The sequence below is a fragment of the Trachemys scripta genome, chromosome 7 (assembly GCF_013100865.1).
Source record: "Trachemys scripta elegans isolate TJP31775 chromosome 7, CAS_Tse_1.0, whole genome shotgun sequence".
Lineage (NCBI taxonomy): Eukaryota > Metazoa > Chordata > Testudines > Emydidae > Trachemys > Trachemys scripta.
Genome location: NC_048304.1, coordinates 63247773 through 63269633, shown reverse-complemented (window position 1 = coordinate 63269633; position 21861 = coordinate 63247773). Strand labels below are relative to the sequence as shown.

Genomic DNA, 21861 nt, shown 5'->3' with positions numbered 1-21861 from the left:
AGCTGTATAATTCAGTTTGCTTCTTTATGGTCAGTAGATCAATGGAGAAAACAATGAGGGTTGCTGCCATATTCTGAGCAGAAGCAGCATTCCTGTTCCACCCCTCGCAGCAAGCACAAATGCTGGTTCACGCAGGCATAGGAGCAGGTAAAACACCTGCAGTCTCTTCCCAGTAGTTTCAATGTCTGCTCCTTGAGTGGCTATTGCCTGAAGCCCTGCACATCCTAGATCTCTAGCTCAGCATGATATAGTCATACAGACAAGACCATAAAACCTAGCTATTAGTTTTCAATCCAAAATCATTCTGTTGAGCAGCTAGTCCAGGAAGGAAGCTGAGCAAGCCTGAAATCTTATTTTAAGGTGCAACTCACCAGTTCCACTGCAGCTACTAACAGGTACATTTTTAACCCACGGACTGCACGCTCTTGGGAGGAAGCGTTCTTTAGTAGTTAGAGTAGCAAGCTGGACATTTGAAGTCTTCCTTTTATTCCCAGGTCTACCAGCCCACTGGGTGTTTGAGGCTCAGCATTCATAAAATGCTCAGAGATGTCTGAATGAAAGGAGTTGCATGTAGGCAGTCCTGTGTTCATTTCAAACATAGCAGGTTGCTCAGAAATGGTGAATGCCACAGTGCACAAAAATTAAATGCACACTAAGTATGAGACTAGTCCGATTTTCCACAAATCCACAGCCGCTGCGCCTGCAAACACAGCTAGCAACAGCTCTTCTCTCTACTGGCTCATATGGGAACTCCCCCCCCCACCCGCCCCATGCCCTCACCTCCCAAAAAAACATTTCCCTGCAGTTTGGCACATTTAGTGTTTAGAAGTAAAACCACAAAGTTAGGAATAATTCAAACAGGACAACAGCATGTAAACAGGTTTCAGAGTAGCAGCCGTGTTAGTCTGTATCTGCAAAAAGAACTGGAGAACTTAGAGACTGCTTAACTGTGCACAAGGGTCACTATTAAATTGCAAAAAGCCAGCAGTCTACAGCCAGAGAAACTAAAACTATATGGGCAGGCTTAGAATAGCAAAAGCTTCCCAACCTTTTACTGCTTTTTGTTTGACTTTGACACAGGCAGCTGAGGATTGAGCTTCAACTACTGCCCTGCAATCACAGGAACTTAGTCATACAGCAAAAGAAATTAGTTAACTCAATTTTTAGATTTTTTTTTTAATTTTACTCTGAGCCCAGCTGTGAGGCCAAAATTAAAACAAAGAACAAAAGGTATCAAAATGGTCTGATTGGGACTTAATTCACTTTGAGGCCCAATGTTTGTGACATGTGATGGTCACTTTAGTGGGATGTATTGCTTCCACTTCCTCTTTAGGTGGCAAGAATTAGAAATAGGAGGGCAAGAACCTTTGTCTGTATTCATGCCCTTGTTCCCAAGCAAAAATGCCTATTTCCCCAACTTGTTCTGTGAATAACCAGGCCTGCAAAAGTGAATGAGCATGCTGAATCAAACACCTATTTGTATGCATGATTTTGTAGTAATTTGCTCAGCTTTCATTACTACAAAAATAAGATCACTTTAGAATAGATTCAAGTCCACCACTGTACCTGATAGGCTACTATTTGCCATAAGCAGTACAGGGTCACCAACAGAAAACATTGGGGGCACATGGCTCACTCTGCAGCGGCTGCCTTGTGTGAAGAATGCTCAGCAACAAGAGCAGAGATGAGGCCTGTGCCCCAACACCTAACCCCATCCCCCCATCCATAACCAGGAGTGTCTCGTTCTGAAAATTTTAAAGTAACCGATGACTAATTGTTTCAGGTGAAACTAACTAAGCCCTGCAAGACCTGCTATCTCACCCTTCAGTGTGAACATCCTTACTTTACTGGAGTATAGCGTGCAAACAGGTTCCATTCCAGCTCTGGGAGGTGGAGACCAAATGCTGCAAGTTCCATAGATAGATGTAGGGTGACCAGATGTCCTAGTTTTATAGGGACAGTCCCAATATTTCTTATATAGGTACCTATTACTGCCACACACTCCCATCCTGATTTTTCACACATGCTCTCTGGTCACTCTAGATCAGAGATCCGCAACCTTTGGCACACAGCTCTCCAGAGTAAGCACCGTGGTGGGTCGGGCCGGTTTGTTTCCGTGCCACATCTGCAGGTTCAGCCGATCGCGGCTCCCACTGGCTGTGGTTCACTGCTCCAGGCCAATGGGCCCGTGCCGCTTCCCGCAGCCCCCATTGACCTGAAGCAGTGAACCACAGCCAGTGGGAGCCGCGATCGGCCGAACCTGCGGACGCAACAGGTAAACAAACTGGCCTGGCCCACCAGGGTGCCTACCTTGGGGAGCCGCATGCCAAAGGTTGCCAATCCCTGCTCTAGATATATGTGCACAAATCCCATTGACACCATGATGAGTTGCACAGGTATTCATGAGGGCAGTATTTATCCTGGAGTGTCAATGGATTTTGTATATAAAAACAAAAAAAAACAAAAAAAAACAAAAAAAAAAAACAAAAAAACTATCCAGCAGAGAACTCTACTCCCAAGAGCTTAGTCTGTTTTCCCTAAGTCCATGTGTGGAGCAGGGAACCCAATGCACACTGAGGGGGCAACTCTTCACTTCCCAGATATTCAAGCTAGCTTTTTGAGAAGTGCCTCAGAGATTTGAGCATTTAGGGTCTCTCTGTACACTGGTCTATAGCTAAAAGAATTACTGCAGAAGTCCGTCTTTAAACCAGTTTAATGAAAATACAAGGCTTATGTGTATCATCTTAAAGTCACCAAGGTAATTACGGGAAGAGTAACAAGTTATATGCCTTAGTTCAGCTCTAATCTGATGTTTTATCATCTTCCCTTCCATACCAGGTAATACTCAATGTAAAATACTCTTATCACAAGAAGAGTACATTTGCCATAAAAAGGAAGCCACCCTACTGACTATGGTGACTAGTAGGAAATGCTAGTAATTATTTAAATAGCTTAAATCTACCACATTGCTCTTTAGTACCCCAGAACAGATGCTGTCTTCCAGGCTGTTCCTCCCATCTAGTAGTGTAAATTCAGATGTACACCAATGTGGCTATATAGTGCAAAGCACGTAAAATGTATGCCAGGGGAAGAATCTCCCTGAGACAGCCCCCTGAAGGAGGGGGAGCCCCCTTTAGCAGCATGTGACTGCATTTTCTAAATATATGCATATACATTTATCTTATTTATAAGTCCCCAAATTCAGAACTAGAATTGTGACCTTAAAGTCAGTCTTTGCATCTCCATGTTAGGAGGATCACTGCACATGCATTTCCAGTATCCCTTCTAGCAAGGTTCTCTTCCACTTGGAGCTGTATTCTAATACCTAGGAAATCTTTTTAGCACTTGCATTACTGCAACAACTTCAGGAGTTACCACATTTAATCACTGATACTTGCCAAGAACTGTAACATCAAAGGAAAAATGCAAACTTTATCTCCTATTTCTCACTCTAAGGATTAAAGTAAATCACTGTATCTTTCACACATTCTAAATAGAAGCTTAGCATACTCCTGCTCACATGGCCAGTTGATTGCACTGAGTGGGCCTCCACTCTGCAGCCAGACACTAGTGGGAGATGTAGGGGGCATTTTTCAAGTCCGACGGTGTAGTGAGTGTATTGTACTCTCCAGACCAGTAGGCACAGAGTACGGGACAAAATGCACTTGGTCCATGGAGGGACAGGAGAACTGGAGAATATGGAAAGAGGACCTTGTCGTACCACAGCAATAGATCAAAAGGTGAGGTTCACTGGCTCCTAAAGGAGTTCCCATCCAATTGTCCTCAGCAGAAACCTGCTTGCTTCAACATGGGTCAAAAGGACTGGGCCCATAACGGAAGCTCACTATCACTGATGACCAAGGTGTGTGGCACTACAATGATTTTATAAGTAAACTAAAGCTCACTGAGCCCTATCAATAGCTAAACTCTTAAAATATTTGGAGGCACAAATATGTGTGTGTATTTGTTTTATTCATAATTTGCGTTGTCTTGGGATACCAAAAGTATTTCTAATTAAGGTGATTTAACAAAATTGCTGACCTCATTTCAAAACATCCACTGATCCATTTCTCATTCAATGGCAATATCAAAATGTTAAAAGGAACATAAAAACAAACATGCACACAACTGTACAGTTTTCATAAAGGTCTATTTCATTATTTGTGGGTAGCGCATTAAACAGTTAAATACATTTAAATAATGTATAAGTGACTGCACTAATGCAGAATTGATAACTAGATAGGTAACCAATTTAACTAGAAACCAGCTAACAAGTAACTGTCTAAAATACTTTGAATACAGCTCTTGTTCTAGGTCATCCCTGTTGGGATGAAAAGCCTGCTGATCACACTGGAAATACATTTTTAAGGCCAAATTCTTCTGATATCCCTTCCTTGCAGCAGTTCCTTCGGCTGTTTCAAGCTTCCAACTCCAGACCAAGACCAAGTTTATGACCTCCAGAATTGATGCTCTTCCCATCTACCAGGGCGGAGAGTGTAAGCTTCACACCTTAAGATTAAAACAATCCTGTGTTAACATGTAATCTGAAAGTACTAACTATTGTGTCAATCAGCAATTCTTTGTTTCATCACAAGTCCAAGTTAAATTGTAATTACTTTCCAAGGTAATAATTCAATAGCAAAGCAAGTTTCTAAAGCAATTTCCACTTACGTACATCAACTCCATTCAGCTTTTAAAATAAAGTTGTTGTTCAGCTTAATTTTGTACAATTGTAGGTACCAAATGACTATCTGGGGGCCATGTAAAATGCAACTGCTTCACACAGAAGCAAAAGGTAGGATTAGAGATACTGCACAAGATGTTTTGTTTGGGCAAAAATACAACAACTTCCATAAACGTGAGGAAAAAAAGTGCAATTTTAAGAATGAAGCTATCTTAATCCTAGCTGTTTAGAGAGCTATCAGCAACCAGTAAAATCAGAGATAAGACCTTTGGAGGAAGACAGTGAAGAATGAAAGAGACCATCTTATTTTCATCAACTAAAACTATCCCCCAACAGAGAGAAAAAAAATCTAGAAGTCAAGTATTCTTTTGTCTGAGCCCACAAAAGACCAGATTCAGTAAGCTACTGAGTCCCTTCTGACTACCCTAATAAAATCAAATGAAAATCCCATATACTGAAAGTTATTTAGATTCCACTCTCTGCCCCAAAACCTTGATCAGAACAAAGGAATGCTAACACAAAAGGGTGGATTTATAACTCTCTCTAATCTGAGATCCAGAAAGCATTTTGAAGCAACCCAGAAACCAAAACCTTTTCAGGTCTTCTTAATGCATCAGAAAGCAGCACACAGGAAAAAGCCCTTTTTTCCCCCCCAATTGATTGCAAGTCACCTGTAAGGTTAAAAATCTACAAGAAACCCAAATATTTGGAAATACAGAACAATTAAATACTAAGTTATGTCAACTCTGTCCCCCACTTAACAATTCCAACTTCCCTGGTGTACTCCTTTTCCCCCTCAAGACATAGTGGTGTTTTGGATCATAGATTTAGAAAAAGATCCTCCAGCCTGTGCATGCAATATGAGCAGCCAATGTACTTATAAAACTTTCCATTTGTAAGTGTGCTCTACACAGCCCTGGTTTGATGTCTCCATTGTACACATGCTATATCTGTTACCTGGATCATGCACTTGCACATAGAGCTATAAGGAACCCTCTGTATTAGACAGAATCAGGCCCTTAATAAGGAGTGACTACCAGTTCCTGATTAGGAAAACAGTATGAATATAGTAAAATAGTTTGCTGAGTAAAGAAGGCACAACCCGGAGGCAATTAAGAATAAAGCATTCTATTTTTAGTGGTATCTGATAACACAGTGTTTGTAAATGGATGGATAAAGCAGTCTGAGTTTCTCAGATATGGAGCAGACTAAGAGCAGCTCAGCTACCTTTAACTGCACACATGAAGTGTTTGGAATTTCTCATTAGTTTTTAATCCTAACTCTAAATTTTCTTATGCTTTTTGCAAACTGAAAAAGGAGAAAAAAAAACGGAAAGGATTTTTATCTTTAAGTTATGGATACGAACAGACTTTTGTCTGGGAATTTCCTTAGTTTCTAAGAACAGAAAGAGCCATCTTCCTCCTCCTGCCCATGTGCTTGTCCTACAAAAGCAGCAGCTGCAATCATCCAAGGTATGCAACCGAAATTTTGAGAGGCATTAACTCTTCTTGCCAACCACAAAGTTAAGAGAGGACTTATTTCCTAGTCAGAGAGATGAGTCCCAATATGTTTTAATACACTAGCAGTTAACTTTTCTAAACCAGAAGTTGCTTCGTTTCTGAAACAAAACTATGCTGACTGAGTTCGCTCCACAAGACAGCCCCATCGTGTATGTGGTGTTAATGCTATTTGGACAGAAGCCGCTCAACCCAAGACCAAAAACAGGTCAGGTTTTTCTCACATAAGTCTGGTGTCTTAATGGTTTAGTTATTCACTATCATGTTTTATAACCAAAGTGATTTAAACAAACAGCACAAATGGACAATCACTGAGAAAATTGTTACCAAGGTATTAACTGAACACAGATAAACTGTGTTAGCTGGTGATCAAAGGATGTGTAAATTACTGCACTTGCTTAATAACTTCATAATAGTTTTAATGTGAATCAGGTCTTCAAAAAACAAAACCAAACAGTTCTTTCACTCTGCTGCAAGAAGTTGATTAATGGATATCAGCCAGATAACAACTGGACATTTTCTATGAATGATGATTAGACCTTCCAGGATACTACCAACAAAAATGTTTTGGTTAAATTAAGATTACTAGAGCTTGCTTGTTGTCATAGCAGCGTAACACCGCATTGAAAGTTAGGAACACATTTGAACACATTTGAAATCCATCCTACTGGAAAACAAAATGGAGGACACACTTAGCCCTAAATATTCCAGAAATGCCATTGGATTTAGCCAAGCAAAACTCAAACTCAGTAGGAGTTTTAGTTTATGGTATATGAAACTGTCCAAGTACGAATTAGCCTCCAATATAGATTGAAAGGGAGAAAGACTGCAGAGATAGTCATTCTGAAGAGAGAATGAATCTACTTTAACTGGCATATGAGTGTAGAGATAATATTTCAACAGCAGTTCCATGCATAATACCTAGGAATGCATGATTGAAGCAAAGTGATTCGTTTATAAAACATTTACCTGGCCTCAAGGTCTGGGTGTAACCCACTCCAACTAAACTGGAGTTGTTCACTTTTGCCTGCAACAAAATGAAAAACTGAGTAAGAAACAGCAATTCAAAGAAAACCATGAAAGAAAGTTCTTTGCTATAATCCTGTAGTGACTATAATAATAGGTGTCAACAAGAACAGACATCACAAATTTAAAGCCAGTTTATATTTTGCAGTATCTTTATATTTACTAGATACACTACTCCCCTCCCCGGCAAAAAAACCACACACATACACCCTTCTTATCCCAGAGGGAAGATAATACATAGTTTGAGTGGGCAGGCAGAAATTTACCTTTCAAACCACATTCCACCAAATCCCTGTTAGGACTTTTCTAGGAAGAGAGCCAATTCACCCTTTTTTTTTTTTTTTGATGCTTCCGAGATTAACTCTATCAGAACAAGCCACAACATTTTAATAGTATTCATTGAAGAAACAGAATTTCATTGATTCATTCAAATCAAGGAATGGCCATTTAGTTTTACTGGGCTGGTACATTTCTATACTAACCATCATTGTAATGCTCTCAATCAATAGTATGTGCACCAGCACTAGAAGTTCACGTTTGCAAGACTCTTATTCTAGACCCAATGACATCTGTTGCACTGACACGACCCACTTCAAAACTGAAGTTAAACTAGAGCAAGCCAAGCTCTATTGTGAATAGGGTGCTGACTGTTACAGGAGAGTTCTCAGCATGGGAACCCAGTGCAGTAATCTGAAAAAGTGTCTGAACTACCTCTCTAGAGTGATTTAATTTAATATGTAAGGCACTGAATTGTGTTACTATAGGCATAGTAAGACCACTTTCTGTAGAAAAAGTAAATCACGGTTACTTTGTTGTATGAAACTAAAGTCACATACTTTACAAGATTTAGTTGTTAACATCTGGGCTATCACAGACCTTTACATTAGTGATACAGAAGAGTAACTGGCATACTTCTTGAGCCTTCCATATCAATTCAGAATATGTATACTACTATAAAAGATATCCAGTTGTATATTTACACAGAGCAAGAGGAAGCTTAAAGCCATACTTACAGAGATGGAAGCAGTGGAATCCAACTGGTATTTAGCTGCAATGCCAAAACGAGTGCTGTTGCTGCCCGCTGTCCAAGCTAGATTTACAGCAGTATCAAGACTGTCGCTCACTTTCTGGTAAATTGAGCCACCAAATTCTGACCCATCATTGCTGCAAGATATTTGCAAGAGAAAATAAATTACAAGTTTATGTGTATAAAATATAAAGTCCTACACTTATATTTAGCTTTTAAAGTTTTACTCACCTGGGGATATTTTTTGTATTTTGAACGGAACACTAATTTATTTTTCCCTTATAAAACATTAAGAAGGAGGGCAGATAAATGTAGTTTGCAAGGCAGAATGAGGTACTTTAGCAGAGTCCATGAAAGAAGCTTACTCCAATAATTATATTGCCAAGGGTGATACTAATATATTCACTTGCACAATTAAGCTCATAAATACTCTAGGTAAATTCCTCCTTCATAGAATATCAGGATTGGAAGGGACCTCAGGAGGTCAACTAGTCCAATCCCCAGCTCAAAGCAGGACCAATCCCCCAGACAGATTTTTGCTCCAGATCCCTAAATGGCCCCCTCAAGGACTGAACTCACAACCATGGGTTTAGCAGGACAATGCTCAAACCACTGAGCTAGCCATTCCTCCAAAATCCTGGCTCCATTGAGTTCATGGCAAAAACCTCTGTTTAGTTCTGAAACTAATGCAGTATGAAATGTTTGAGACAGACATGCAAGTTATAAATCAGAGGCAAATATTCAGAATAATCTTGTGGTTACTGGAAACAACGTTTCTAAGTAGCATTATAGTATTACTGTTAAGAAAAAGGTCAAAGGACATTTTATTCTAGAAAAGCAATACCATTTTCAAATCTTTTAATAAACTTTGAAAGCAGTTCACTGCAAGTCTGAACAATCCTGGTTAAAATGTATTTATATTGTCTTAATTCCCCCTTCTTCCCCTCCTTTTCTAGGAAAGAGGGGGGTGCGCAAGTGTGTGACTTGACTCCAGTGAATACAAGTAAGTTGCTTCCTACCTTAACACCATGCAGATTTAAGTTAACATCACTGAGACACCAGTAATGCACCATTATTACAATCATTCAGCCTGAGAAGTCAGCAGGAAGGTGAGAACACACACAAAAACTATATGCTTTGCCATGTATGGTTAGATTTCATAAATTTAAAGTACGTCCTATGTTAAAGTTCCCTTTCAGGACTAAAGGAAAGGGCCTAAGAATTAAAAGCACTTACAAAGCATATTTATTGTAACAATATCATGCCAACTGTAACTGCTAATAACTATTTCCTGTAAGAGATCAGGGAACAAGTGTATTACTGTAATGCAGTTTTCCCAATCGCAAGGAGGGGACAAGTACTTGTATTTACAAAGTAGACTGAACACTTTCAGTATTGCTTTCTATATTTTGCAAACTACAATGCATATATTACAGAAATTACTTCATGTAACAAAGTAGTTAGAAAACAAGCTATAAACACTAAACTTAGAAAAGAGGTATAGAAGTAATTAATTACTGATCAGGTAAAGAAAATCTCATGTGTTACCCTGGTTAATTCTGTACGAGGTTCTCTCACACAGAGCATATTTGACACTTTCGCAAACAAGTGCTATTAATTCAGAATTTGAAGCTTCTGAATACTCTTACTACAAGCTTCTCAAATACAGTATTTTAAATACTCACACGTTAGTGTGCAGTTGGAAGTCTCCAGTTTTGTAACCCACAGAGAAGTTATTCCTTGTCAGCTTTGATTTGGCACTATCAAAAGTCATCTGATAACCAGCAAGCCAGCCCTCGTAACCAACAACAGCGGAGCCATGGATCGCAGGTCCAGCAAAATCAAAGTCAACATCACAACCAAGATTTACGCATTCACGTTTATAAGATGACTTAATTTTGCCACTTTTCTTCCTGAAGCAAAGAAATTATTTTTAAAAAGGCTTCATCCTCTACCAGCAGTCTAATTTTTACTACTTAACCTGCAATAGGCACACAAAGGCCATTAGAGAATAGGTGTCAAGTCTGGGCAAGACATTACTGACCAGTCCTGGAACCAAAATGCAACAGCCCATGAGAAAGTTTCAGAAAACACAAGGATTATACATTTGAAGACTAAAGAATGAAGAAACTTCTTTACTTCCTTATCCCACCCCAATCTCCCAATAAAGTAGTCTCTTATATTTGTGCAAGCAGAGCCCTGAGTACTATTCTAACAAATCCAATTCTCTCATTAGGGTGCCAACTATCTTGTTAAGGAGTAAAATATTTTGCATCAGTGCCCCAAGGAGCCACATTCAAATGTAACAGCCTGGATTAACAGCAGTAGTTTTGAGCCACCAAATTCAAGCCATATACATATTCTTCATTCACAAAGTTATATTAACCTATTAAATATTCATTTGACCTTTATATGCAAAGTTATTCCCCTTAACATGCCAAAAAGTTCTCTCAACAAAAACAAAACTCTTACCCCGTGTTTGGTGAGAAGGTTGTGTCAAACGTCAGCTTCAAACCTTTGGCAATCTAATTAGGGGAACAAAAGCTATTAGCTCAGATCTACTGGTTAAGTGAAAAAATTAAATACAAGTAGTATGTCAATCTGTTACCTGATCTTCAATCGCAATTTCTGTTCCCAGAGTGTTATCTGTGTTCCATTTTTCTGTGAAAGTCAGACCATACTCAGCCCATTTGTATTTGGTCTCCAAGCTCCCATTCACTTTCCCTGTGTCTGTGTTTGATGAACCAGCTGTTGTGAATTCCTAATAAGACAGTATAGGTTATTCCTGAGTTGCACACATCCCAGAAAGTCTTACATGGTAAAGGTATCCTTTTTTTTAAAAAAAAAAAAACTTAAAACTAAACCATGTAAACAACTGTAAGATAGCATTGTCCTGTTCAACCAGTTTGAATTATACCCACCCCCTTTTGTAACAATTTGCTAAAAAGGATCTTCCAGATTTTCAAACTTAACCAGGAAATGGCAGTGTGTGCGCTGATACTACACAGTTCAGAAATGTAAAACCCAATTCCAAGCAAGGAAGTCCATTGTGCTCTAAGCAATTGAACTATACTATTCAGTGTAGTTCATGCTTTACCCTTCTTTCTGAAGCAATTTGTTTCAAGTCATTGTTTCCTTAAAAAGCAGAAAAAAAATTATTAGAAGTACAGAGATAAGTTTGGTGCTCATATTATTGAAGGGACTAATATCACTGATCAGAGCCAGACACAATGCAGACAGCATCCCAGACAACTCTGCCAACATGCTTCAATCCTCATATAATAATATTGCTATTCCAATCTTTAGTGCCCAAAGAGAGACTATCATGCTACAATTGTGAGATGGCTCTACATATACATTTTAAAAATAAATAAATATTCAGGGACTAGAAGAAGAAATTTTACAGTTGCAATCAAGAAATGATTTGAACACAAATCTCTAGACAAAAGGGCAGCACTAGTCTATTGGTTCTTAACTAAGGATTTGAATAGTCACACGAGTGAGTCAGGACTCCCAAGTAAAAATATAATTATATAGGGAGACTGTGACATTAACTGATAGTAAGTTTATTAACAGAATTCCATTCCTTACACAGAATTATATTTTTTAGATTCAGGACTCTCAATGTGTAACTATTTTAAAATAACTTAGTGTAACAAACATTGCAGTTATATTACAAACAGCACCTTAGTTATTAAAACTGAAAGTTATAAACACTAGTTACCTCCCGCTACTTATCCTTTTTACATCTCTCTTCTTGGAGAATGGAAAGACTAGTCAATGTCTACCAAATTTTGAAAATCTAAAAATAAACATGGGCACAATGCTGAAGTGTTTGGCTAGCAACTGCTGCACGGAATATTTGTTAAACAGTCTTTCCACTCCATTTTATTAATTGTATGGAAAAATTTCTGATGGTCTTTCATTTAAAAAAAAAAAAAATACTAAGTCAAAATTTTGACCCAAGATATGTCTGGATGTGGGTTTGTCTATATGGTGCAGCAGTGCACACTAGATGGGTGTGAATTCAAAAGCACACCAACATGTTGCACACTAACTGGCCCAGGTAGACCCTGCTTGAGCATATGTATTAGGGAACTTTTATTTCATGCCAGCAGGGTCTATCTGGGCCAGTTAGTGTGCAACACATTGGTGTGCTTTAGAATTCACACTCCTTTAATGTGAACTGATGCACCATGTAGACAAGCCCTGTTTTCCCCTACGCCCACTAGAATTGGCTATCCACTCCTTAAGGTACTATATGCATTTACTACTACTAGAGGGAGCATTCGTTTTATGAGAAGAGTATATTTAAACCAAACATTTCTGGAGTATTGTATCAATCTCACCATACACTGAAGGAATATCTAGATTTCCTGTAGATAAAGGATGTATATAAATCCCAGAATTTGTTGCTAAAGATTTACCTTAGTTAAGACAAAACTTAAAATTTATTAAATGGAGGTAGCTTTATATGAAAAATTAACTTTGACTGAGTGATGTTTACTTGCAGCATATTATTTAGCCACTAGATGTCTGTGCAAAACACAGCGTTCCAGACATGGCAGCAGTCCCTAGTAAACAAGGGAAGAAAAAACTGGAATTCAAGTTACGCAAAAGCCCGTTTGCCTGTAGCGGTCACCTTTTTCTTTAAGGAATACCTACTATTTAAGGCAGGCTGTGATTCTATAAATCAAGACAGCAACTAAAGGCTGAAGACTATTAGTGATAAATAGCTTATGCCTTATCTACACTTAAGAGGGTTTGCCAATATATCTATACCAGGAGAGCACTAGTGGGGGGGAGGAAGGGGGGAAGAGAGAGAGAGAGAGCGCGAGCGCGCTTTTTCTGGTACAGCTTGAACCTGTTCCCCCAAAAGGAATAATCTGTACCAAAGGACTTTTTCTGCCGATATAGCTATCTATCTTAAGGCTTTTGCCAGCATAGCCATGTTAATCAAGAGAGTGTGATTTCCTCACGCACCCACCCACACACCTATGTCAGCAAAACTTTTTGGTGTAGACCAGGCTTTAGTAAGATGTTTAAAAGGTTAGACATTTTCATGAAATATAATTAGTATGACACCACAATGGCCATCAACCTTCATTCTTCACTTTGTAAACTATTCTGCTGATTCAGAAAGAAATATCCCCCCGGGGTAAAATACTGAACAATGTGTCTCCTGCTCAAGAATCCAGCACTGGTCAGTGTCAGGGGTCAAAGTGACTGGTGAAACTGTTGTTTCAATGTTCAATTGTATGGAATCAGATTTATAGAAATGTAGGGCTGGACGGGACCTCAAGAAGTCATTAAGTCCAGCCACCTGCACTGTGGCAGGACCAAGTAATTACAAACTATCCCTGATAAATGTTTTTCAAAACCTCCAATGATGGAGATTCCACAATCTCCCTTGGAAGCCTGTTCTAGAGCTCAACTACCCTTCCTAATATCTAACCTAAATCTCCCTTGCTGCAGATTAAGCCCATTACTTCTTGTCCTACCTTCAGTGGACATGGAGAACAATTGATCACCATCCTCTTTACAACAACCATTAACATATTTGAAGATTTATCAGGTCTCCCCGATCCCACCCCAGCCTTCCTTTTTCAAGACTTAACATGTCCAGTTTTTTTAACCTTTCCTCATAGGTCAGGTTCTCTTAACCTTTTAATCATTTTTGTTGCTCTCTTCCGGACTCTCTCCAATTTCTCCATATCTTTCTTAAAATGTGCCCCCCCAGAACTGGAAACAATATTCCACTGATGCCTTACCAATGACAAATAGAGCAGGACCGTTACTTCCTATATTTTACATACAATACTGCTGTTAATACACCCCAGAATGGTATTAGCCTTTTTCACAGCTGCATCTCATTGTTGACTCAATTTGCGATCCACTACAACTTTTCAGCAGTTCTACCAGGGTCTTGAGAGATTTACATTGAACACAAACAAAAACAAAGAATATTCAAAGAAAACTAAATTAAATTTCTATATGGTCTGATATCAATTTTACCTTTAAAAAATGGTTCTGCTATTCGTTCATTTTTACACACAATAAGTGACAGCCAAAATAAACCCTGCTTAACAACTTTACAAAGACAACAGAACAACTACTTTTGACTACTGCGTGTCAGCATACATGGCAATGTGATTTATGTTTGGAGCCGCAGATCTCTATGGTCCTCTGAAATGTACTGTACAGCAAACACTTATCAAAGGATTCTGTCAACTAGCTAACTTTGTCCATAAAAGTTCCCTTTGATAAGAAGGAAAATTAGAGCACATTAATCAAAAATACTGTGAATTTAAAACTCACCACCCCGCTTGCAGACTTTGTTTTCACGTCCAGTTTCACCAGCCCAAAACCTTAAGATAAAAAGTACACTGTAATAACTTTAAAGTGTGTGCATTTGTCTAAGCAACAAAACTAAAAAAAAAATACTTCAGCCATTGATGAGAGCGGTATAAATCCAATGAACATTGGAACATCTGTAGTCAGTGTTGAATTGAGTAGGGTTCTCTCAAACTTTAAAGTGAAAAAAAGGAATAGCGAAGGCCTGTTTATTGTACACCAATGACTACTAGGGGATATTCTCTCAGTTAACTAAATGAAAGTTTGTTTCTGTCTACTCCGCCTCTCAAAGACAAGCTGTGTCCTTTCTGGCTTTTATGCTGCCACCAGTAAAAGATTCTCCAGTCAGAATTTAGCTTGATGTTATGCTGATGTGTGAACCAGAATAGAATACAGTTCATTCTATAGCACTGCTGAGTCAGAGCTAACAAAGGTTAGGACTCAAATAAACTAGGAAATACAGTTCCAAATATACAAAGGGAGTAAAATTAAGAAGGTGCCATTTTTATATTGTCACCCTTCTGACAATTAGCTGTACTTTATATTATACTAAGCAAATAATTAGATGTATGTTTTTTTTTTTTCCAGAAATGTCATTCTTATATTAACAGGATGAGATTTACACAGTCACTCCCATGAAGCCTCCTGAAGGATGCTCAATACAAGATCCCACACCACACAAGTTGATTTATTCAGCTTTAAAATAATCAGAAGTTATACACACACAAGAATCAGTCATATCCTCTACTTCTTTGCCACTGTAAGGTTGCTTCCTATCATAGTTATCTAGTCAAGTCCAATTACATGTCCCAAGCAACAGGTTTCTAAGCTACAGTCTAACAGACCTCAAAGTTTTTATATTTGATATTACAGTAGCACCTAGAAGCCCCAGCCAAAACTAGGGTCTCATAGTGCTATATGTTGTCCAAATGCACAGTCTCTGCCCTGAAGAGATTACAGTCTAAATAAATAAGAGTGTGAGGAAAGAGATGGATGATATAAGCAGAAGATTGGGAACTGAAACACACAGATTATGGCCCCAATCCTGCAATAAATTCTGGCAGACTTCTGTGTTCTGCAGAGCACCAATGAAGTCCATGAGATTCCAGGGGTCTGCCTAGCAGGAACTCATTGCAAGATTCTGACCAACAATGTGATCCCCAAGGTCCACACAGGCATTTTAACAACAGAAAGTCATGTTGCTTTAACTATACCTGCTTAAAGCAGCACAATCCTACAAGTGTGAATGCAGTTATACAAGTACAAAAAGTGCTTTGTACTGGTATAGCTATTCCAATACAGCACAGGAAACCATCGGTATATGGCACCTTTACGTTATAACAACTGTGTCCACTCTAGGGGGTTAATCAATACAGTGTGGGGTTTTTGTTTTGTTTTTTTAAAAACAGATATAATTAAAGTCCCATACCTAACCAACAATTATTCCAGGATAACTTTCAAGTGTAGACCAGGCCATAGGAACTGGGACTTGAACCTTAGTTCTTGATTGCTAGTCAACTGTCTTAACTACAAGACCACACCTTCCTCCCTAGAGTACTACTATAAAACCCATTCCTTCCTTGTTGTTTATATCAGATATTTACATATTTGTTTCCCATCTATTAACTTTTAATTAGCCAATGTGTGTGTGTCTATCTAATTTTTCTTCAAGTCAGTCCCACAAGGTCTCTAATCATTTTGCTGCCCTTGTATGAACTCCCTCCAATTTAATTAAATCCATTAGTTTATCCCAGTGTATACAGGCACACACAAATTAACATTCCAGAACATGTGCAAATTAAAAATATTAGCTTTATGTGCTTCAGCAAAGTGACATTTCTTTATATTGCATTTTTCTTAAAGTATTATTCCTACCATAGCCTTTGTTGAAGATATCTCTGGCAGATTTGCCAAGATCTGCATATGATGGAGGGATCGCCATTGGAGCTGGAAAGATAGAAATTACAGGTATATTAATATTGAAACATATCATAAAGATAAACTATCTTTAGTTCTAAACCCACTGTGTCTTCCAACAAGAACTCATACAGGACAATTAACAACAGATGGCTCAAACTAAAGCAGTACATGATACACCTACAGATTTTCATAGAATGAATACTGACTATTTCAAAGTGGCATGGGTTTACCAAAGTTCCTCCCCATGTAGATTCCAATATGGATTTCCCAATGTTTAGTTAAAAATGTAAAATGCTCCATATTTCAGAAATTGCAAAAGCTTTCAGAGGAGAAAGATGCCATTCCAAACTGGGGCACTGGAAAGTTGTAGGAAATTGTGATGAAATCAACAGACTCTCTAGACTCATCAGGATTCTCATGAGATATTTTTGTTAAGACCCCACAGGATTTTTTCCCCTTTTTTTGAAAGGAAAAAAAATGCAGGATTGTGTATCTAGTTTGCATCTATACTTGGCCCTGTGTTTTAATACCAGATATCTAACTCAAGGAGAGAGATTCAAAAACACTAATAAGGTTATTAAATTCAACAACTGTTCTGATAAACTTTATAGAAACTCTACACATCCCACACTCTGCAATGAAGAAGCCAAATATTTTAAAGCTAACAACACCATGTCACTTCTATCACAATTTTTAGTGACATTTGTAGATCACTGTTATTTTAATATTTTAAAAAGTATTTAATGGCCAATCTAGTTACTCTAGTTAATGCAGCCCCTTACTATAAAAAAAGAGAGCTGGGTCTATTCTGTGGTCCAACCTCTTGCTTCCTCATGCTGGCAAGAGTTGGGAGCAGTGCAGAGGGAATGTGATCAGATCTTGCTGAAGAACACACCATGTTGCTCTGAAGCAACTTCTGTAACAGAAATTAGGTTGATGGGATCTAAGTGGAGATCCCCCAAACCAATGAGAGCTATCAGAAAAGTTAAAGTCAAATAAAGGCTTTTCTTGGGGAATGTAAGAAAGCTTAAGCCTTTATAAGCCAATGGAGGACAGACTGAGGTGAGGTCAAATGGGTGGAGAAGCACAATAAAGTTTTGGCAAGACTTCCTTCAGCCTGGGAGTCTTAAGCAGATTAGGGGCACCTAGAACACTTGTCACTCTAATGTGGTTACTACTCACCCCTTTCAACTACCCACCACCACCCAACTCCTCATGTTGGTCTTCAGGATTATCGATCACTGCCCTTTCAACAACTCATCACAATGCAAGGCTGTTATCTCCTTCAGTGGGAGCTTTTCCATAGACTTCAACCGGAAAAGAACCAGGACCTTAAAAAGGGCCACTGTCAATTTGAAATCTATTTTCATATTTTCACATGTGAAGTGTTTGTATAACCCTATCTCCCATGCAAAAGCGCCAAAAACAAAAAAGGAAACTACAAAGGGGAAACAGTGAAACTGACTTGACAAGACATGCTGTCAAAAGCACAAGGTATGCAAACAAAGAGAAAAGTTCTCTAATCTCATTCAGTTGTAGTGATCTTGTGTTACAAGTTAATAGATAAAATTTTAGACAAATGTAATATTTAAGTTCATGGTGTCTCTAATGAGGAATTAACACACAGCTGCCTCCAATATGCCACCTGTTTGCCTCCTTATTGAGGCAAGAGTACAAAGGAATTTACATTTTTACTATCTGTATGCCAGAACATTCAATGCCTCCATTTTGTTTTGCAGAGTAGGGCACTAAATTGTCATTCATTAGGTTTCAAAGACTAACATCCTATTGAGATGAACAGGGCAGCTCACACTTAATTTTTTTTAAAGGGGTAAATCAAGTCCTGCAGAAGACAATGGGAATTCCACAGTGTTGATTTTTGGAAATCTCTGCGAGCCTTAAAGCACATGGGATCAAAGCAAGGTTCAAGAACTCACACTTTTTCAGAATGTTTCTTTGTCATTTTTAAGTACTAGAAATTGCTATTGTAAAGAGAAAATTCAATATTCAGGAACAAATAACAGTCACAATACTACTTTGTTTTGAGACTTAACATTACCTTTCTATGGTGCTAGTACATATGTCAAGTGTACCTGTGTAATTAAATCTCATTTTAGTAGGTTCACCTATAGTCCAGCTATCCCTTAGCTAAGTGTTCTAGACCAGCTCATTATTCTGAAAAATAGTTGTATGTCCTTAATAAAAAGTGGAATAACCTTGGCATTGCAATGAAGCAGTTTCTACCTGCCCTTTTAAAAAGAGTGATTAATATTTATAGATTAAATAGCCGATCATATACATACAGAAGAATGTTTTAACAGCTCGTTTGAAATTGCTTTGATTAAGTTACAAATTATAATACCCAATTTAAATATAGTTTTAAAAAGCTGCCATAGCAGACTAGTTACCACCTTAAAGAAAGTTAGAAAATGTTTCAGTTGTTTAGAAATGAACAGCTGTTGTTCTGATTGAGCTACATAAACAATAAAGGAAACGTTGCTATTTTCCATCCTACTGTGCAGCCAGACTTACAACAGCTCTTGTTAATGGTTAGCATTTTAAAATAAAGCTAGAAAGTGTTAAGCCACATATTTTGGGGCTTTCTTCCAAACCACCACCGCCCAAGAAAAAGCTATTTCTGATTTCATTTTTATAGTAACCTTCAGCATCAAAACATTTTGGCAGTGATAAAGTAAATAAGCCTTTTGTTTTTGTGTAGTACAATTTAAATTCAAACGGACAGTCTCATACTATGGCATCAGATTTATGCTAAACAATGCAGATGCCATGGAAAGTTATTAGAGGAGGTACCAAACAATTTATAATAAAATTGCAGATTAGAAAGATACTATGAAAATTATGCTAGTTCAATTACAGTAACAAACATTTGGGTTGGTACATATAAATTGCTAAATATTTGTTACATGTCCTATCTGCAAATAAAAGGTGACCATAACTGCATGAATACCACCATAAATACTGCCCTTGTCTTAAAAGGCAATCTAACCTACAGGCCTGTAATTTTTAATCTTATATTAGTACAGATCAAGTGAGGGACCAATGATTAACATGTGTCCTTAATGCTTTTATAATGATCTTTCCTGTAATGTAGGGTGACCAGATAGCAAGTGTGAAATATCAGGACAAGGGGTGGTGGGTAATAGGAGCCCATATTAAAAAAAAGCCCCAAATATCAGGACTGTCCCTATAAAATCAGGACATCTGGTCACCCTACTGTAATGCTGCTACATTCAATGAAAGAATAATACTAAACCCTGTCTGTCATCAACTCTTTACTTCACCGCCCTCCATTCCAATTAACCAAAAAAACCCAACCCAAGTGAAGTCAGAAGCAGTTTTTTTCAATCCAGCCTCCAATTGTCAGTTTCTTTTACTAAAAATTAATATTAACCAGGTAGATTTTAAACATTATACTTATAAATCCTAGACACTTACAAACTGTAAATTTATGAAGAGAAATCAACTATTTGAACAATCCTGTTCTGGATTGTGACTGATGCAAATGGCAGCTCCACCCTTATCTGTGGCTTCAAGCTATCCCTTTTTCCTTGTACATTCCTGGAAACATGGGGGTCACAATTGTTGCTCCCAAGAAAGCCAAATTACATTTTTCTCTTTACCAAAGAAGGACGATAATTGGTGATTTAACAACCAGATAAGAAAATACTATTAACCTACCCTAAAGAAATACAATTAGCGTACAGTGTTACCACAGTACACCTTTCCCTCAAGGTATTCTGTCTAACTCCTTCACACCCTCATATTACAGACACCTTGAGGAATTCTTAGAGGACTGGTGTAAATTTTAAAACGTCAGAAGGTGGATCGCATTTTTAGGCAAATAAAAACTGTCTTGACACCAACTTTAGGAAGCCTGGATTTTATTCTAAAACGCTGGACCTGTCGAGGGTGGATGCCTTTCTGAGGAGAATACTGGGCTGATGTTAGCCCTCTGGGTTCAGTATTCATCCGCCCCTTCCAACCTTATACAGCTACTAATCTTACAACATTTATACTCTTTCCCTACTTACGTCTCGGAGGCGGAGGGGAACATGGTGGAGGATAAGTCATAGCTAGGCCAATCTAATGAATCTACAAAGAGGGGGGGAAACCAACATTCAAGAGTGAGTGAGTGATGGCTCTCTAAGCATGGACCGGGGGCCAGGGCCGCCCCGCTACCGCCCGGGGACAAAAGGCCCTGGCAGGGAACGGGCTCCCCGCGCAAAGGCCCAGCCAGACACGCCGCGGCTGCAAGGTGAACGCGGCCATCTTAGGACGCCGGCCGGCCGGCCCGGCCCTCTCGTCACCCCGCTCTGAGCGGGCATCGCAGCCGCCCCCTCGCCCCCATGTCCCCAGCCGCGGCCCCAGCCCGGGCTCCCAGGAAAGTGGCCCACTCCCCTGCAGGGCAAAGCGGGACAGGGCTCGATCCCGGGGAGGGACCGGAGGGGCGCGGGCTGCCCCCACCTCACCCCACTCACACAGCCCCCCGCCCCGCGACCCCAGCCCCGAGGCGGGGCCGGCCCCGTCACCTGGCCGGCGGGGCTGTCCGAGGGGAGCCGGGAGGGTCTCGCCGTGAGGAGACCGCGCTGGCTGCGGCCGCTCGAACTGGAGGACGAAGTGAAGGAGACACCGACTAGTCGACCCGCCCGCCGCCGCCGCGCAGGACCCCAACGAGCCGGGGCCGCCCCACCAACCGCCTGCCCCGCCGCGGTCCCTGCCTCGGGCAACACCTCGCCCTCAGCTGGCACACACCGACCTCACCCCGGGGGTAAAGCGGGGAGCCCGGCGGCGGAGGGTTGAGAGAGGAGGAGACCGCCGCCGAGCAGGCGCTGCGGAGGGCAACCCCGGCGAGAGAGGGGTCCTCTTGGCCCTGAGTGAGTGAGTGAGTGAATGAGAGAGAGAAGGGAGGGGAGGGGCCTGCAGGAGCAGGGGAGAGAAGGGGGGGATACTCTGAGGGGGAGGGGCGAGACGAGGAGGCTTTAGAGGGCAGGTGCTGGGAGGAAGCTTTATGGGAGATATTCAGAGAAGGGGATGGGGAAAGGCTGGGGCAGAGAAGGGGGCCACTGGGGGGATATTCGCAGAAGGGGGCAGGAGGAGATGCTTGGGGGGAGAGGAGGAGGAGGAGGAGGGGGGCTGTAGGTGGGAATGGATATTGAATACTGTGAGATCATATCCCCATCTCCTCTCTCACGCTCCTGGGAGGGGGAAACCGTTTTTGGTAGAAATGAGAATTTGGGGGTGAGGTGGGGGTAATTGAACAACCCTTGCTAATGTGCATCACAGCTGCAAGGCTTCCCAGAAAAAGAGCCAGG

At 39.9% G+C, this 21861-nt stretch overlaps 1 protein-coding gene across 1 annotated transcript; it reads right to left on the bottom strand.

Annotated features, from left to right (window-relative positions):
• Window positions 1-4266: 4266 nt before the first annotated feature.
• On the bottom strand, window positions 4267-21233 carry VDAC2 (voltage dependent anion channel 2). Its single transcript, XM_034775359.1, has 10 exons — window positions 21079-21233; window positions 20581-20641; window positions 16484-16555; window positions 14573-14622; window positions 10863-11015; window positions 10727-10779; window positions 9940-10167; window positions 8241-8391; window positions 7171-7228; window positions 4267-4509 (listed from the first exon to the last, which is right to left on the bottom strand). Exons 2-10 carry the CDS (start codon window positions 20618-20620, stop codon window positions 4418-4420), a joined length of 897 nt encoding a protein of 298 aa, XP_034631250.1. The 5' UTR covers window positions 20621-20641; window positions 21079-21233; the 3' UTR covers window positions 4267-4417.
• Window positions 21234-21861: the final 628 nt, after the last annotated feature.

Bases quoted from the DNA above. Each gene is read 5' to 3' on its own strand.
- VDAC2 (XM_034775359.1), bottom strand. From the start codon at position 20,620: ATGACTTATCCTCCACCATGTTCCCCTCCGCCTCCGAGAC. The intron at 11,016-14,572 runs GTGAGTTTTAAA...CTGTCTTATTAG, and splicing joins CAAAGTCTGCAAGCGGGGTG to GAATTCACAACAGCTGGTTC. The intron at 4,510-7,170 runs GTAAATGTTTTA...TTTAATCTTAAG, and splicing joins CACCCAGACCTTGAGGCCAG to GTGTGAAGCTTACACTCTCC.